The sequence below is a fragment of the Meriones unguiculatus genome, chromosome 3 (assembly GCF_030254825.1).
Source record: "Meriones unguiculatus strain TT.TT164.6M chromosome 3, Bangor_MerUng_6.1, whole genome shotgun sequence".
Taxonomy (NCBI): Eukaryota; Metazoa; Chordata; class Mammalia; order Rodentia; family Muridae; genus Meriones; species Meriones unguiculatus.
The window spans coordinates 71,333,476-71,352,075 of record NC_083351.1 but is presented as its reverse complement, the minus strand read 5'-3'; the positions used below and the strand labels follow the sequence as shown (position 1 = coordinate 71,352,075).

Sequence of the window (18,600 nt, the reverse complement as noted above, 5' to 3'; positions counted from 1 at the left end):
TGAGGGTAGGGGTGGTTCACTGTGTGGGCTTTTCCTGGAGCCTCTTATTTCCAAGCAGGCTCCCAGCACTCTCTCTGCTGTGTGGAAAGAATGACCCCTGTAAAAAGGCTCTTAGTTGGCCTGTAAGCTCCAGAAAGAGCAGTGGGCTCTCATCTGGAAGAACGTAGGCACAGGGATAGAGAAAGCCATCCAGGGCACAGGCTGTGGCCTGGTTCCGGAAGACATGAGCTTGCACAAACCTTCCCTGGCCAAGTGCTGATTTATTCATAGACAATGGGGTATGAGAAACTGTATGCACCCATGGTGAAAGGTATAGTGTGGGAACAGGATCCCTCTGTTCAGTTCTCACCCAAGCAAGGAAGCCCTGAAGCAACAATACAAACTAAAAGACCTGACTGCAGGTCAGAGAGAAATTAAAGTAATACAAACCACTGAGGCCCAATGGTCTCGCTGGGTCCGATCACCCTTGCAGAGGTGAAATTATTTTCCTCAGTGGCCACACAAAAGAGCAGATGGAGCAAAGGAAGGGAGCTCTTGGAGACCCTTTCCACCATTAAAGCTGCTCATCATTGGGCCAACTTCAGGGTGGGAGGCCCTGGCCATTCTTCTCCCCTACTCCTCTTACTGCAGAACCCTTAGCCCGCTCACACCAAGCTCTGCCTCAGCTCTCCTGCCGTCCCTCAGTGGCTGCGCCCTCACTCCTAGCCTTTCTATTAATTATCAGAATCTCTTCAAGAGAGGGACTGCAGGACAAGAAGTAAAGCGTGTCAGGTTATCGCTAGCTTGATGCTAACTTAGAGCTCCAGTTTCTTCATCTGTTCAGCAGATAGCTCCAACTAGACACTGGCTGTGGTCCCTTTCAGCTGCATGGAACCTTAACTTAGTGCTTTAGACTGCACCCACCATCTGCTGGGAAGCATGGGCTACTCCTCACCCCACAGGGCCAAGGATGACTGAGAAGTCCAGGTCCCAGCCAGAAGGTTAGCCACAGGCTTTAAACAAGTTTCCAGCATCTATTTTTCCCTTATAATGTCCCCAGCTTACTACTAGCTAAAGGACCTGCTTGGGCTACCAGCCATGTGCTTGGTTACTCAATGAAGGATACTGGCTGTCCTGACACTGAGTCCCAGTTCGGCCAGCCCGTCATCCCTCAACACCACCAACCTGCAGGTGTCCGCTTCATGGCAGAAATGAAATGGGTCTTGTCAGAGGTACACTTTCCTCTGAAGGAAGAAACAAAGGGCCCCTTGGACTAGCAGGTCTGTGTTACCCTCGTGTGTGTGTGTGTGTGTGTGTGTGTGTCAGGGGCGGGGAGTGATGAGCAGTGGCAGCTACTTCTGTAAGTAACCCAAGGTACTCTGTATATCCCTCAGCTGTTCCATGGGGGGCAGGGGTGGAGATGGGGGATTGTAACAGTGGCAAAATACAGCCTCTCCTACATTCTTAATGTCCATGAGCCCTTAGGAGGCTCTACGTTCCTGCTCAGGAGATCTGCTGGTGTTTAATATATATATATGTTTCCCCATCATCTTGTTGCATGAGCAACAACATTCCCCAGAGTTTCCCAAGGAGCCCACAGGTTTCCTAGGCTTCTACCGTAGGATGGGCATGCTGCAGGCCAGAAGCAGCAGTGATTCTTATCAGTCTCTCCCATCCCCCACTGCCTCCCTGCCGTTCCAGTCCTTCCACCGATGGGGGCAACTCAGTGAGGCCCAGGCAGCCCCTGGGAGAAACTGCTGGGGACAGGGCTACAGGCTAGCCGCAGAAAGGGCTCACTTGAGACAAACCTGACTGCTGCTGACTCAGAATGACCAGGGTCTTCTGGCTTTTGTCCTGCAGGTCAAAGCTGGCCTGGGAGTCAATGTCATTGGCCTGGTGATTGTGATGGTGGCCATCAATACTTGGGGAGTCAGCCTCTTCCACCTGGACACTTTCCCAGCATGGGCTAAGGTTAGCAACATCACTGATCAGACCTAACACAAGCGGACAGTTAACTACCACAGCTGGAGTTGAGCCACAGGCAAAGAAAGCCACCAGGAGCACACACCCCAGACCCATATGGAGGAGATTACTGCCAGCAGATTCCTCCACAAGCCAGCAGGCATGTTGGCTGTGTCTCCTTCCCAGCCTGCCTGCTATCCTTACCACCAATGGCCTACAGCTGTTCTCTTCCCGTGTCCAGCCCTAACTCTTTCTGACATCGGAAGCGCTGAAAGCCTTCGTTCCCCAAGGGGAAGCCTCACAGACTGACTGGCTTCACTAGGCTTGATGTTCCCTGTCATACCAGCCTAGAAACTGGACATCTCCAGAAGCACCCTGCCTATGCAGGTCATGAGACCTGTGGCCTCGCATCTGGGGGAAGGCCTTACCTGGCGTTCTCAGGCTTCTCTACCCTATCTCTAGAAAACGGCAACCTTAGGTCCTAAGGCTTAGCAGGCCCTCCTCTCGGCAGTCCATACTTTCATACGTTTTATTTGCCTTAAGTCTCTCTTCGTTGGTTCCCCTTTACCTCGGCATCAAGTTCCTGTAAAGAAATGTTGTTTCCCTTCAGAAAGAGGCTGGCCTTATTCCATCAAAGGAAAGAGGTCGAAACAAGCCAACCATCATGAGATCAGCACCTCTATGCACGGTCATCAACTGGAAATGCCACCACCTGTGAGTGCGGTGAGGGAGGAAAGAGGCTCATACCTGCCTTACTAGGAAGACCAAAACTACAACTCAGACCACAGCGTTATTGCTAACACTTGCTTCTCCATTTAAGAACTAGCTTGCTTCTGAGAACACCAAGTTCTGGGTAGTACTCAAAGGTCCTACCAGTCAGTCCTTCCCATGCATCCGTGAGCCCTTTGAGGGAAGCTGTGTCTTGGGCTCTTTACAATGTATTAAACTCTAATTGTTCAATAAATGACTCTGATTAAAAAAAAAAAAATCACTGCAAAGCGAGGCCTCCTCCTTCCTCTTGAGAACAGTGTCATTTTTCCCATTAGAAAAATGGGTGACTAGATGGAGATCCCTATCCTGTTTGCTGCCGTTCTACACTTCTGATTTCACTATCAGTCAGCCGCTTGCTAAATGTGTCTTGAAAAGGAGGAGTCCCCCGCAGTTACTACGCTGTTGTGACCATTTTGTTACTACTGTGTGTATGGTTTCTATACTGGACATATGCTTTTCTCATGACAGTTTATCTGCTAAATCACACCTTTAGCCTACTTGGAGCCTGGGTTGTTAGGTTCCCTGTGTGTCTGTGAACGCTTCCAAGCTCCACGGAATGTGCTCAACCATGTTTGACCAGGAACACGACTACTTCTGCCTTACTAATTAGCACGGCCAATACTTGGCCAATCACAACGGTGGAGACTCCAAAGGCCCACACACAGCACCAATAGCAAACCTGGCTTGAAGCAGAGGCCTCCCTACGCAACCGGCTTTAAAATGTTTTGAGTCAGGGTGTTTCTGCTATTGTCAGGAATGCTAGTCACATTTCTGAACCATAACAGAACTCTAAAAACCTTGAATCAGATGATAAGACAAACATGGGTGACATGATTCGGGGAGTATAGGAGGTGAAAAAGAGAAAGGAAACTTGGCTCAAGTACGTGTACTTGGAATCACTGGCCACCTTCAAGCAACCTGAGTCTCTCAGGGAAAGCAATGGCACAGCCCAGGGAGCTTCAGCCAGGGTCTTCATTAGCCAATGCCTTCAACCATCACAGTCAGACCTGGCTCTGCTCAAGATCAGCACTTTCTTCCCCATCCCATACTCAGGCCAACCATGACTGCCTACCTCAATGACAGAGCAGCAGACATGGTCAGACTCTAGTTGCCTTAAAGGAACTTCCCTCCCAGCCCCTCTCTTGGTAGGATTTGTTTTTTGTTTGCTAATATCACAGAGTATTGGTAAAAATGCAACCCTCTTATAGCAGCTCATCTTCCAGATGATGAAACGAGCTAGGACATCAAGTACGGCTGCATCGCATTCTTGTAAGCTACACATCAAATGTGCTCAAAGCTGCCTTTGAAATTCCTTGAGGTCATTCATATTGTTAACTACCTTCAGGTGTCAGCTCAACAGATCTGGAAAGAGGGAACCTCAACTGAAGAACTGGCCATATCAGATTGGCCCGGGGACATGTCTATGGGGCATTTTCGTAATTGCTAATTGATGTAAAGGGGCCCAACCCTCTGTAGGCTATGCTATCCTGGGCAGGTGGACCTGGGCTGTGTGAGGTAGCTGAGCAAGCCAGGGAAGCAGCACTCTTCCTAAGCCTCTGCTTCGAGTTCTGCCTCTGGGTTCCTGCCTTTAGCTCCTGGCTTCCTTTGATGGTCTGTAACCTGTAAGCAAAATAAACTCTTTGCTCCTCAAGTTGCTTTTGGTTGAGGGTTTCATCACAGCAACAGAAAGGAAACTAGAACACAGCAACTGAGCGTGTGCATGATCTCCTGCACTTGGCATTCACATGTCACGAAGACTTAGATCCATCATCTCGGTTTTCATAAACTATTACTTTTCTTTCCTCAAAGGAGGTGTCAGCCGTATGCAGGTGCACACCACTACATGAGCGACTTGAACATCTTGGATCTTGCTATCTACAGAAGACCTGGAACCAATCTCTTGTGAATAACAAATGAGCACAGTTGGTTTCACATGCAGAGACTCTGCTTGCAAAAGTATCTCTAAACATTACAATCACCCTCAGATCCTTAAACCACTCAAACATAAAGGGACTGAAAGTCTCACCAAGTGAACACTGGACTTATATTGCACTTTATCCCAATCCTGTGCATTTGCACATGAAAGCTAACACAACTCACCATGCTTTCCCCACCGTCTGGCCATGCTCCACCCTGAAGTCTTTCCATAAAATCACCCTCAGTTATTTTTGCCTTCACTGTGCCTTAATAAAATTGCCATCTTTGACATCCTCTTCACTTGGCTGAATATGTTGCAAACAGACTTAGGTAAAGTATATACTGAACCCCCACAATTCTAAGTACCACAAACTCCTTATAAAGAACCAGCAAGGCCTTAAAATATTTTCTCTTCACTACCCTGTTCCTTTCCATAAGGCAAGGCCTTAAGACAGGGAAAAAAGAACTCATTCATATGCGTCAGGAGCAAACCCAAGCCTGGAAGCTGAAGAAAGACTTCATTTGCTACCATACAGTAGAGTGTTCTTTCACAAGGAGACTGAAAGTAACATTTAAGATGTGGGAGACCTCCACAGAAAAACAAACACTATTGCAGTATCTAGGGCGTGAACTGCTCACGGAAATGAAAACACGACACACGTGGACGTGTGCACCCTGACCAGCAGGACAGATGAGGAAAATCATGCATCTTACTTTTCTCTGTAGCTGTGGTAAAGAAAACTGAGTAAGTCAGAAAAACGAGAAATGGAATTTCTCCCTTACACCAGAAGTAGGTATCTGCTTAACTCCATAAAACACCAACTTTGAACTTGAAAGATGCCATCGTAATCACTCACAAAATGTCACCCTTTGCAAATACTAAATGTTAGGCGTCCTTTTCCCTAGGTTTATAGTTTAAGGATACATCTTAAGTTTATTATAATAATTAAATTTCCAACAATGATGCTGGGCGATGGTGGTGCACACCTTTAATCCCAGAGGCAGAGGCAGGTGAATCTCTGAGTTTGAGGCCAACCTGGTCCAGAACAGCCAGGGCTACACAGAGAAATCCTGTCTTGGAAAAAGAAAAAAAAAATCCCAACAATCCTAAAGTTTTCTATTTCACATGTCATGGATGGAAGATGGAGGAATGGATGGTGGATGGAGGATGTATGTAGGGATGCTGGGATAGAGGATGTACGAATGAGGATGGATAGATAGATGAGGGGATAGAGAGCTAAATCAGAATAGTAAAGGGGAGGAAGAGAAGAGGAAACTGGAAAAGAGGAAGAAAAGAAAATGGAGGATAGGAGAACAGGAAATAGAATGAGAGGGAGGAAGGGTCACCCAAGGCAAAGTTTTTAAAAATATGTATCCCAGAATTTTCAGGTATTTTTTTTAAAGATTTATTTACTTATACATATGAGCACTCTATCTGTATAGATACCTGCATGACATAAAAGATCATCAAATTCCATTTTAGATGTTTGTGAGCCACCATGTGGTTGCTGGGAATTGAACTCAGGACCTCTGGAAGAGCAGCCAGTGCTCTTAACCACTGAGTTCCCTCTCCAGCTCCTCAGGTATTTTTTTAAAGGGGAAGCAGAGGCATGTCTTGGTGATGGGTCTTCCCATGATCACCATCGCAACCCCAAACACATTACTAATTTCCAACCACTGCCTCCCATGACTTAACAACAGTTCCAGAGTCTTCCAACATGTGTGTCAATGGCCAATGTCTTGCCCAAGAACTGAGGTAGCCTTCACTGCTACAGAGCAGCCAGCCTGGCTGGGGATACAGCTCTCCAGGGCAGCACTTGCCCAGCGTGCCCAAGGACTGGAGTCTGATCCCCAGGGCCAGAAAATAAAAACAGTGAAAGCCAGACTGAACCTGAGTCGCAAATTTGCAACTAGCCTATACTGTGTGACAATTTCTGCTACAGTGGAGCCAAAATTAATAAGGCTCCCCTTACAGAAACAATTCCACCAGTACACGTAAGAGTCGCTCCTGAGGGAAGCCCTCAGTCCCCTCGAGTTTGACTACATAATATAACGTAAAAAGACCTTGGGACTGAAGAGATAGCTCAGGAGTTAACAGCACTTGCTGCTCATCCAGAGAGCTGGAGTTCAGTTCCCAGTACCCCCGTCAGGTGCCTAACAAGCATCTCTAACTCCAGCTCCACAGGATCTGAACCCTCTTGTCTCCACAGAGTACCTGCACTCACACAAACATACATACACACAAGGAGACACACACGTAAAGATAATATAAAGAAATCTTTATTTATATTTATAATAAAGACTTAATCTAATATCTAAAGCCCATTATCTCCAAGGCAGCCACTCATACAAGGAAACTGTCATGATGGTCATTTTTTTGCAAACAGCTTGCTAAGTAAGCCTCTATCCGGCATTCTGAATGTCCTCAAGTATGGCACACCTTTCTTCTCTGAGGCTGTTGTTCACCATCAAATATTCTGAGCCAGACGATACAAGCTCAAGAGATACTGGATACTGTGTATTCTCTCATACAAGAGAGACTGACCACAGAATAGCACCACACTGTCCATGATTCATGAACTGATTCCAAAGTGACTGCAGAAATACAGAAGTAGGATGGCCCAAAGCAGCAGGTTTCAACTAGTATCTGCTATTTATTGGACAGCTGGGAAAGCACGGTAGAACAGAGCATGGACATCATCTCAACTGTCTCCCACAAAACCCTCAAGAGGTAGGTGTTACAAAGAGTTTCAGAAGAGCACACCCTCTGCTCACTCCCAACTGTTGGGGGAAGAAGAAGCTGAACCATAATTTGCTCTTCTTCTGTCTCGCAGAAGGGTAACTTCCCGGGGTTAGCTGTCTCTCGGGAGGAGCGCCATGTCTGACGCCCACGTGAGTATCATCATCCCTGAGAACAGCGGTCTCTAAGTAATCCCTGCAACTTGCTGTCGCTAAGACATCTTCAAAAGGAAGCTACCCAGCAGGCCTCTGAAACAAGACGCTCTGTTTAATGCCGACTAGACTGTTAGGGTGTGTCTTATAGCTACAACCTGGGCAGATGTGGACAGTAGGTGCAGCTCCCCCACACCAGCAAAGGAACACCACTCATCAGGACACGTCCAACTCCCGATCCCCAGTCAATGGGATCTTACACAGTGAGCAACGGGGTAAGGTTAACATGCTGACAGGAATATTCTCCATCAAAAATAAAAAAGCCAGGCAAGCATCATGAGTCGCCTGTAATCCCAGCACTCAGGGGGTCGACGCAGGCAGATCTCTGTGAGGCCGCCTGTTCTACACAGCAAGTTCTAGGACAGCCAGGGCTACACAGTGAGACCCTGTCTCAACAAAGTAAGCAAAAAAAAAAAAAAAAAAAACTAGGCATGGTGGTACACACCTATAATCCCTGCACCTGAGACACAGAGGAGAATCAGAAATTCAAGGTCATCCTTGACTATAAAGTAGGGGCTTCATGACACATGTCAAACAAACAAAAATGAAAGAACAAAACAAAAAGAATTTGAGTGTATATGTATATATAATTTGCCACCAACTGCTGTAAAAAGAATAAAAACAGTCCTTCTCAAAGGCACACAGGAAACTGACAGCAGGGATGCCTGAGGACTTGGACCTGGGAACAAGACAGAGGCAAAATCACTTTCATATCATCTCCTGTGTGAACAGTTAGCTTTAAATTTTTTTTGATTAAAACAATTATGGTCTAGGCCAGACACCATGGTGCACACCTGTAGTCCCAGCACGTGGAGGCTACTGCAGGGGGATTGCTTGAGCCCAGGAGTTTACAACATCCCTGGGTAGTCACCCTGGGAGATGATGATGCTTGAACATCACTTTGAATTCAGGGGGGAAGAAGCTTCAACTGTGGGAAAAAGAGACTCATTTTATCACACTTTAGACCACATTTCTCTGAGGGGAATCGCTATAAAGTTATACAATTAGTACATATTTTAATGTAAAAACAAAACGTTCTTTTATCAACAGTTTCTTACGTATCCGCCCGTCATGTCATACCAAGCACAAGCATAAAGAATGGACCTTTGATGGCAGTCAGTTCAACTATATCATTAAGGACTAAAAAGACTAAATAGACTGAACTTTCTTTGAACAACAACTATTTTGAATGTTTTAAGTTTTCCCAGAGTTTACTGGTTAATTATCAATCATGCAGCTCCTTGATAACAATATAAAATAAATGGATAATTCACCGGAAACTGGCTTAAAGGTACTGAGTTTAATTTCTTTGACAACAAGATTTAGTTTCATCTAGCAAGCTGCTAGACAGTAAAAGCAGCTATCCAAATCCATTCATTTTTCTTTTGACAACAGGCGGCGGAACTCGCAGAGGACAGGTGAGCGAATACAAGTACAGGCTGCATTTGCTAACCTAGCACCATAGTCTTAGGACTCGGAAGTAGTAAGTAGCTGGACAGAAGATACAGGAGGAGGAGGAGCTGCTGGAAGCAAAGCTAACCCGACTTCTGCCTGTGCTGGCTCTGAGGCAACACTCCGGGTCTGAGACCCGAGAGCAACACAGCTTCGGGTGTGGCTATGAAAGAGGCAGGCCCCTCAGGACGGAACTGGTGGGTCCAGAATGCAGTGCCAGGTGGGCATCAGGAACTGGGGGGTTTCTTCTTGGCTTCCAGGTCCTTTTTAATCTCTTCAAGCTTTTTAGCCATGTTTGGCATCTTTAAAAAGAAAAAAGGAGCATTATAATTTTGCTATAGGTAGAAAGAACAACCAATATTCTTAGATGTCTCTTCTTTTAAGGACAAATGGCTTTGTCATGGCTTTGATCTCCCCTGGAGGAGACCTAATAGTAATGGTATTTCCTTGCTTCATACCCACATACACAGCTATCAGTGTCAAGTTTATGCTCACTCTCTGAAAGCCAGACCCAGCTCACCCTTTACCTACACACTCGGGCCTTCAACTCAGTGCTAGCTAAAAGACATATATTTATACACAATAAATGATAAAGCAATAAAGTCCCTAACTAGAAAATGATATGCAAGTGATGGGAACCCTGCTGTCACATGAAAACTCTTAGTACAGAAGAAAATATAACCTTGTCTTTCTAAAACCACTTCTAGGATCCCCATCTGATTGTGACACACCCTCATCCTTAAAGTGAGGTTGGCCTAACTCCCCACCTGAGCAACTGCCTTCCTTACATGCTCTCTAAGGGAACACTGCTGTGAATTCGGTTACTTTTTCTAACAGAAAAGCTGTCTATAAAATTAAGGACTCACTCTTAGGGACCTCATTTATGCTAGGAGGTAAACCACCTTGAGAGAGAAAAACAACTATGAAACAGTTACAGAAATCAAGACAGATGTGAACATGGCCACTTACGTCATAGTTCTGAGCCAGATACATTCCAACCACGTTACCCAGAGTAAATCCAAGCTGAAAGAACAGAACAGGAGTTATGCTGCAGACAAAACCACCCTGAGCCCGCAACCAAGCCAGACACACGCCACATCTCTCCAAGAAGAGCACGTCTGTGATGCTCAGGGTGTCAGGGTAGGAGTGCACACAACACAGGAGCCACACTTCCTTCTATGACGCAATCACACACATGTGCCATGTACCAACATTTAAAAGCCCACAACAGAATAAACGGTGGCTATGAGCAAGTTCCCCTTACCCCCTCCAAGTCCCCATAAGGTCCTGAATGGAGGTCTAGAAACCAAGTTTGATTCTGATTACGTCACTATTGTTTGTTACTGTTTATTTGTGGTAGACGCTGTTTACTCCTGTCCACAGCCTATAAAAAGTCAGTTACAAACACACACTGGACCTGGGCACAGTGGCTCACTCTTGCCATCCAGCATTCATGAGACAGAGGCTCCTTGACAAGAAGAGGCCATCCTGGTCTTCACAGAGAGTCCCAGCTACACAATCAGAGTCCCAACCCACACCTACACAGCAAGACTTGGTCTGAAAACAACAACAAATAGCCAGGCTCAGTGGCACACGCCTGTGATCCCAGCACTTGGGGAGACAGAGGCAAGTAGATCTCTGTGAGTTCCAAGCCAGGCTGGTCTAGAAAGCAAGTCCAGGACAGCCAAGGCTATACAGAAAAACATTGTCTCAAAAAAAAAAAAAAAAAATCATTTGAATCAAAAGAGTTTAGAAAATAAAGGGACTCTTGGAGTTGAAACTCTCCATATTTCAAAAGCACTATAGTGGTTTGCTCAGGGTTTCTCACAAAGCAGCACCAGACAAGTTGAGTTACTCAGAAACTCAGATCCCCAAGGGCAAAAAAGAACAGGAAACTCTGACACATCATGGAGCCTAGCACAACGCCAAGGGTGGGGATAAAGGGCAGGACGCTTGAGGTCTGTGGCTCCCACTCAACCACTAAAGGGACAGGAACAATTTTTAGAGAACTGTAAATGTTTGTTTCACTGGGTGAGTATTCGCCTGAAAATTCAGAGTACTCCCTATACACAGTACTCCCTATACCAGAGTTCCACTACTTTGCATTTTAATGATAATTCTGCTTTCCCCCAGCGATTCTTTACTTCAGAGCTTGAAATTGCAGGCTAGTTTCTAACTTAATAAATTCAAACTGGCATCTACCTTTTATCCCCATTATTTCGTTTAAACTGTGCTGCTTCTGCTCAATCTCAATAGAGAACTTACAACAGAAATCAAAGAACAGCACTTAATGGTACCGTCAATCAATCACATGAGGTGTGTAGAGGTGATTTTCCAACTAGATGCAGGTGAGGCCAGGATACAGACGGGGGTTCTGGAAAGATGGACCAGCGGTTAAGAACACTGCTGAGGACCAGAGAACCAGAGTTCAGTTCCCATCACCAGGCTGGCTAACTCATAACCGAGTACACCACCAACCAACTCCAGCAATAACCAACCTTGTTACTGTTGGCAATGAACGCCCTGCCCCCAACACACTAAAAACAGTAAAAATAAACCCTAAAAGGTAAAAAGGAAAAACAAAAAAACAAAAAAAAAAAAACACCAAGAAACACAACTGGCTCTCTCCTCTACTTAACCTTTGAATTCCAAAAGTAATTTTAAATTGGTTTGCTGCTAGCAGGAAACATGAAGAGGCTCTCTAGTTTCTAATCGCTGACCATTCTCTGATGCTTTTTAAAAATCATTTCCATTGTCACGTGAGAACTGCTTTCTTCACTCTAGCAAATTCAAACCACAAGTTTTTGAAATTCAGAAAATAATTAAATTTGAGACAAAATTTAAAAGGAGAGGAAATAAATCCTTGAGGATGCTAATTCTGATACCTAGCAGGAAGAAAATAGACATGGCGAAGAAACACTGACACGAGAACTCTGGTTTCTGAGTGCCATCTGCGTGCCTTCGGCTGAGCCACTCAGCCTGCCCCAACTCTGCTGAGCAGTCTCTAAAAGAGCCTAACTCTGGCATGTTCCAGCTCAGACTTACAGTTCCCAATTTTTTTTAAATGTGTTGTACAATGTTCTATGTGCATGTACACTTGCATGCCAGAAGAGGGCACCAGACCCCATTATAGACGGTTGTGCGCCACCATGTGGTTGCTGGGAATTGAACTGAGGACCTCTGGAGAGCATCTCTTCAGCCCCAATTCCTAATTCTTACTATGTGTGTCTCAAAATAAACACAAGCTATCTAGTGTTTATACAGGCTCTGTTTTGGCAATGTCACCAAGCACTGGGGCACAAGAGAAAGGAAGTTATTTTAGAACACAACACAAAACAAAATCTATGGGCCTCAATAAACAGCACCATGTTCCAGGTTCACAACAATACCAGATCTATAATGCCACTATTTATTTGTTTGTTTGTTTATTGAGGCAGGGTTTCTCCGTGTAGCTTTGACTGTCCTGGACTCTCTTTGTAATTCATTCAATCATTTACTGAGACAAGGTTTCACTGTGTAGCCTTGGCTGTCCTGGACTCTCTTTGTAGACCAGGCTGGCCTCAAACTCACAGTGATCCACCTGCCTCTGCCTCTGCCTCCCCAAGTGCTGGGATCACAGGCGTGTGCTACCACCGCTTCGCTGAGACATTTTAAATATTATGCACAACACAACGGGAGAAGTGTCGCTCATTCAGAGAAATGAAGGAGAACCCAGGAGGTCATGAAAATGTGCTTGCTTCAGGACATGGTCAGCAGGCAGGAACAGAGAAGAGAAGTAAGTCCAAACCTGGCCTCTGGCCTGCACAGCCAAGTAGTCCTGCATATTCCTGTGGACACACACACACCAATACACACACACACACACAATAAGCAAAATTTTAAAATGTTTGCCTTTCAAAGAATATCATCAAAGAAAAAGGACAAGCCACAAAATGGAATTATTTGCAAATCATATACCTGATGGTTTATTTATCCAGAATAAAGATCTTTCACAGTTACTTGACAGAGAAACATAACTCAATTTTAAAAAGAAAGCAAAAGCTCTGAAGTGATTTCTCCAAAGGAGACAAACAGTCAACAGGCCCATGAGATGTCTGACCAGTTAGTCATGGAGGAAATGCAAATCAAAATCATGAGGAACCATGCCACACCCACTAAGATGGCTTTTCTCAAAACAAAACAGAACACACAAATGTTGGCACGCCGAGGAGACTAAGGGCCTTGATAGCCCGCTGGTGTACAGCAGCATGGCTAATCTGGAAAGCCATCTAGCCACTTCTCAAAGAGTCGGTGCAGGGTTACATGATGTGACAGCTCCAATGTGGGCATAAACCAAAAAGTGGAACATAAGCCCCAACAAAAAGCCTACATCAACATTCCTGGCTTAACCATTCCTAACACCAAAGTTGAAACAATGGCAACCTGGTTAACCAAATTTTACACATAGACATCATAAAAAGAAATGAAGCACTAGACCATTCATTTACACACACACACACACACACACACACACACACACACCAGCCTTGACAGTGTTGTCAAGGGCAGTCAGAAAAGAGGATATGCTGTATGAGTATATTAAAAAATACACAAAACAGACAATTCCATAGTGATACAAAATAACCAGTGACTGTCCAGGTAGAAGAGGGAAATGAAAAATGAATCCTTACACTACACAGTTTCTTTTTATAAAAAACCAGAGAGGGGTGATGGCTATACAATCTAAGCACACTAAAGCACTGAATTACATACATTAAGTGGGGGAATTTTTGTCGCGATGCCAAAAACAAGAAAAAAAAAATTGATAATATAATCCAGGTACCTGGGATGAAATGGAAGAAACCAAAGACAACTCTGTAGCATCCAAACTACACTTTGTTACAAAGAATGGAAATTCCAAAGGAGCAAAAGAGAACCAGCCAAATGAAAGAGAGAGTCTGGAGAAATGTGAAACTATTCTAAATGAACTTTTTTAACACATGAACACATCAGTCAACAATACTTTATCCATCAACACTAAAAAAGCCTACTCCAAAACAGAGACATCTACCAGCTGCTCGAGCCTGGCCCCTTCAGAAAGCTGCTGTGTCTGGAGATTAGCAAACAAAACCACATTTATCTTACCCAAAGTGGCCCACAAGTCTGAACTGTGACTCATCAAATTATACTCTCAAAAATAACATAGCCAAGCCCAAGTTACTGACCAGGGTTTAAGAGTCTAAAAAGAAGGGCTAGAGAGCCGGCTGAGAACACATGCAGAGGATGAGAGCATTCCCAGCAAAGGATCAGGCAGCTCACAACTACCTGTAACTCACCAGAGAACCTAATGCCTCTGCCCCACAGATACGCACACACCCAGGCAAACACTTAAAATAATAAAAATAAATCTTAAAGAAAAAGAATTAAGAGCTGGAGAGATGGCTCAGAGGTTAAGAGCACTGGCTGCTCTTCCAGAGGTCTTGAGTTCAATTCCCAGCAACCACATGGTGGCTCACAACCATCTATAACAAGATCTGGTGTCCTCTTCTGGCTGCAGGTGTACATGCAGATAGAACATTGTATACATAATAAATAAATCTTTAAAAAAAGAAAAGAAAAAGAATTAAGCAAATAGAGCCACATGCTAGCACTGAAAAGGAAAACTAAAATGATATTTAGTTTATGGTAAGAACATCTACAACTCAAAACTATACATTAACTAACTAGAATTAATGAAAAGCTAAGTTTGTTTTGCCCACATGTATAATGTACATTACTTGTGTGCAGTAATCACAGAGGCCAAACAAGAACACCAGCTTCCCTAGGATTGGGGTTACAGACGTTATGAGCCTCTACTGTACACAGTAAATGGAACCAAATCCTTTGGAAGAGCAGCCAGGGCTCTCAACAGCTGCGAGCAGAAAGGAAATAACTCACCCCAACAGAGCAAGCTTCCGTGAGTCAGCCATGAAGACCTGATAGCCCACATGAAAGGTAATGTTCTAACTCTCTCATTAACTCGTCTTCACAGTTTTATAAAGCCACTATTAATGGCCCAGTTTATGCCAGGCAAACTGAGGCACAGAGCAATTAGAGATCCTACTCGAGACTACACAGCAGGCCTGGCCTGGAAAATGGCTCAGCAGGTAAACACCCTTGCCACCAGGCCTGGCAACCTGAGTTCAATCCCCAGAACCCACATGGAAGAAGAACAAGTGCCAGAGGCTGTCACTTGCAGGCCCCCACAGTAGAGACACAGCAATAAACAGGTAGGTAAATAAATAAATAAATGTGATGTAAGAAAAAAACACTTTGCTGTCCTGAAGATACACCTACTGTATTACATGACTTTAAGATTACATAAACAAGTGAGTACATATGTTAGGCATATATCAACAATAAAAGTAATAATAAATAAAATGAATAATAAAAGAAAGAAGTTTGGGGTTTTTTTTTAGATTTATTTATTTACTTACTTATTTATTTATTATGTATACAGTGTTCTGCCTGCATGTACACCTGAATGTCAGAAGAGGGCACTAGATATCATATAGATGGTTATGAAGCATCATGTGTTGCTGGGAATTGAACTCAGGACCTTTGGAAGAGCAGCCAGTGCTCTTAACCTCTGAGCCATCCCTCCAGCCCCCATAATAAAAGAAAGAAATCAAAGCTTATGTCAACATTTCAAAAATGTAGGAGTTTAAGTGTGGGGAAAGGATTGGGAAAGCAGGAAGGAATAATCAATTCATATGAGTTGACTCTGAGAGAAAGGCAAACAAGAGATGTTGACAGTTGATACTAGGGATCTGGAACACACAGAGACAGTTTTGGAAGCTATGACTGAAGATGCGAAAGGTGACAGATTGATAAGGAACACATTCCCTAAGGGTAAATGTAAGAGCACAGCCAGCTGAAGACCCAGACTTGAGCAATTCACAGTAACTCAGAGCAGAAGGAAGAAGCCGGTAAAAACTCGAAAGATTAGAAAGACAGGGAGTTTCCCAGCTGCTACACCCAGATATGGACCACCCTGCAAGAGCAGGGGCCAGTCACCCTCACGCTTCGATTCTGAGTTACAACATGACAGAACCTAGACAGCACAGTGCACAGGCCCAAAAACCTGAACGGGGATGAGTTAAAGAGGAGGTGAGAAGGCTGGGCTCAAGAGGCAAGAGTGACAACTGTGGCAGGACTACAGGTGCTGTGAAATGGCACAGCAGGGCCCATGATCGAACCATCTCAGTGTTCCTTAAAATAACTACAGCCAAGCTAGGAGCAAGCTGTGGAGTGCAATGTGGGAATAGGGATAATGGTTATCCATTTTAAACTAAGGGGAAAGGAGCAGAGAAGCAACACAAAACATGCGTAAGCTCTCAAGAGCCCCCAGACATATCACACAGTATGCAGCTGTGGGCAAACACTGAGCGGATCACTCCATCACACCCAACCCTCTCCTCTATCATCTGGATTTCTGACACCTTCCAAAAGAGAAAGGGCTGGATCTCAACCTTTATTAAATGTCAGTGCTTGATGTATTGGCCCCTTCTGAAACCTCTCAAAGTGCAAACTGACGCACAGAAAATTTAAACAATCTGCCCAAACCCCCACATCTTGAGAATAAGGATAGGGTACAAATTCAAGTGTGATTCTAGAGTGTAAACTCTTAAACATTAGGCCAGTGTTTTCTGGAGGAAACAGCTGATGTAAAGAGCAAGATTTGAAGAAGTTAACAGTTTGAGCAAGTTCCCCAACCTGAGGTGATTCCACCTCTGTCCTTCTGTATCCACTTTTCCCAACAAAAACAATGAAGAGGAGACAAGAGAACAGTTACATCTCAGGTAAGAATCTAATGGTAGGCTTCAGAATCTCCCCTTATATGTTGAAACATCTGAATTCTCAAATTCTCAAATACCTATGTTGGTACAGAGTAGTTTAGTCCCACATCAAATAGACTCATTCAACAAAAGCACTTAAAAAGTGTGTTCTCCCTACTTCTCGGTAAGCAGCAGACGCAGAAGGGGCCAATCATACAGTCTTCCACTAGCTGCTGGATACTTGCTCCCACCTCCTAAACTAACGCCTAGTTAAACACTGGAGAAACCCCCCGAGGCAGGGGAGCAGCAGTCTGTGGGGCAGTTTATGTCAACAATCCTGTCTGGGCTAACTGGATTCAAAGCAACTCATTCCCAGAGTACCAGGTGGCCACTGACCATCTGAAAGAAAGAGGCTGCTGTCTGCTTTATTAGAGGATGAAACGTCAAGTTTGAAAACGTTCTGAAAATTTGGGGACTGGCAAGGTATCCTGGAATCCCCAAAAGGAAATTTTCAGAAGTACCTGATTTCTGCCAGAAAACGTGCTAACACAAAAAGGAAACTTGAAATAATTTTGCACTCCCCTCCCAAAAAGGGGAGTTCTAAAAGTTACTTGTGCAGTCCGACTCACTCCTTAAAGTACAAACTGTCAAGGTCTGAAGAGGGCTCCTGTGAGTCTCTGGCTCCGACCTCATGAGGTGGCTGACTAATGCACAACTCTTGAAAGGCACTCTAGGGTCTCAAAAAGCCAACTATCAGGATGAGTCTAGGATAGGGTCTATGGGGGTGAGGGGAAAGGAGCCAACTCATTAAGGACTCCTCGGACCAAACTTACTACGAGGATCACGCAAAGAGCTCACAGTAAATGGTTTTGAAAACGCACCAATCTCCCTGACATCTCCAAGTTTTCGGAACGTGAATGACTGCCTATAAACCCAGGCAAAGACAGAAGGACTTCGGAGGGGAGCGACGCGAGCGACCCAGAGGGGCGACGACCAGCTCGAGCCCCAAGTCCAGAGCCGTGCACCGCCGACCCGGGACCGCGGGGCCCGATCCTCGGAGGCCCCACTCACCAGGAACTGGAGCATGATGTCGGTGGGGAGGGCGACGAGACTGCAGAAAACGCCTCAGCTCCAGCAATGCTGCGAGACTCCTCCCCAGCGCGAGGGCGGAACCCGCCACCAGGTTCCGGCTTACGCCCCGCCCTCCCTCGCCAAGCCCGGAAGCGACTCGCGGAGCCGCAGCGCCCTCCGACGGCCATCGCCGGAAGCAGGAGGGTGAGGCGCAGGCCTCTGACCTCCGTTAAGCCCGGGAATTTACGTTGTTTTTACAAGCAGGTTGGCAACGGTGACGTCAGGCCCCCTTGGGGGCTCTCTGGCCTACTAAACCAGGATGGGGGTGAGGTGGCAGGTGTCATGCTAGGCGAGCAGCTGATTCTCCTGGGAGCCTTTACAAAATCCATTCTAATCGCCCCAACAGCGGACTCTCAGACGAAAAGGGGGACAGGTTTCATTTTTAAGAAGCCCACAGGTGCTGTGTAGCCTACTAAAGCGTAGTCCTCAGATCCATCCAAGTACTGATTGCTGACAGCCACCAGCCAACTGCCTTATCTGAACTTTACATCTGCCTCTGTAAGCGGAGCGTCACCCTTCTCTCTTTGCTGTCTGCACTTACCTACTTAAGTGGAACTCTGGTTTCAAATAACAGAAAAAAAAATCATAGCGGGCCTAGTGGCGAGTGTTAAGTCTCATACCCTAGTAGAAATGGCTGAGG

The 18,600-nt window shown here is 45.2% G+C and overlaps 2 protein-coding genes across 2 annotated transcripts in view; one reads left to right on the top strand and one right to left on the bottom strand.

The window, feature by feature from the left end:
* Positions 1–4,925, top strand: part of Slc13a4 (solute carrier family 13 member 4) — a 44,734-nt gene extending 39,809 nt beyond the window's left edge. Inside the window, exon 16 of the mRNA XM_021653555.2 lies at positions 1,840–4,925. Coding sequence (XP_021509230.1) covers positions 1,840–1,977 — 138 coding nt within the window. The 3' untranslated portion in view covers positions 1,978–4,925. The remainder of the gene's footprint in view (positions 1–1,839) is intronic.
* Positions 4,926–8,862: 3,937 nt separating this feature from the next.
* Stmp1 (short transmembrane mitochondrial protein 1) lies at positions 8,863–18,033 on the bottom strand. The gene is made up of 3 exons (XM_021653565.2): positions 17,901–18,033; positions 10,003–10,056; positions 8,863–9,335 (listed from the first exon to the last, which is right to left on the bottom strand). The coding sequence occupies exons 1-3, from the start codon at positions 17,913–17,915 to the stop codon at positions 9,261–9,263; spliced, it is 144 nt and encodes a 47-aa protein (XP_021509240.1). The 5' UTR covers positions 17,916–18,033; the 3' UTR covers positions 8,863–9,260.
* Between the last annotated feature and the right edge of the window lie 567 nt (positions 18,034–18,600).

Coding starts and splice junctions, on each gene's coding strand:
- Stmp1 (XM_021653565.2), bottom strand. Junction 9,336..10,002: donor ATCTGGCTCAGAACTATGAC/GTAAGTGGCCAT, acceptor TTCTTTTTAAAG/ATGCCAAACATGGCTAAAAA.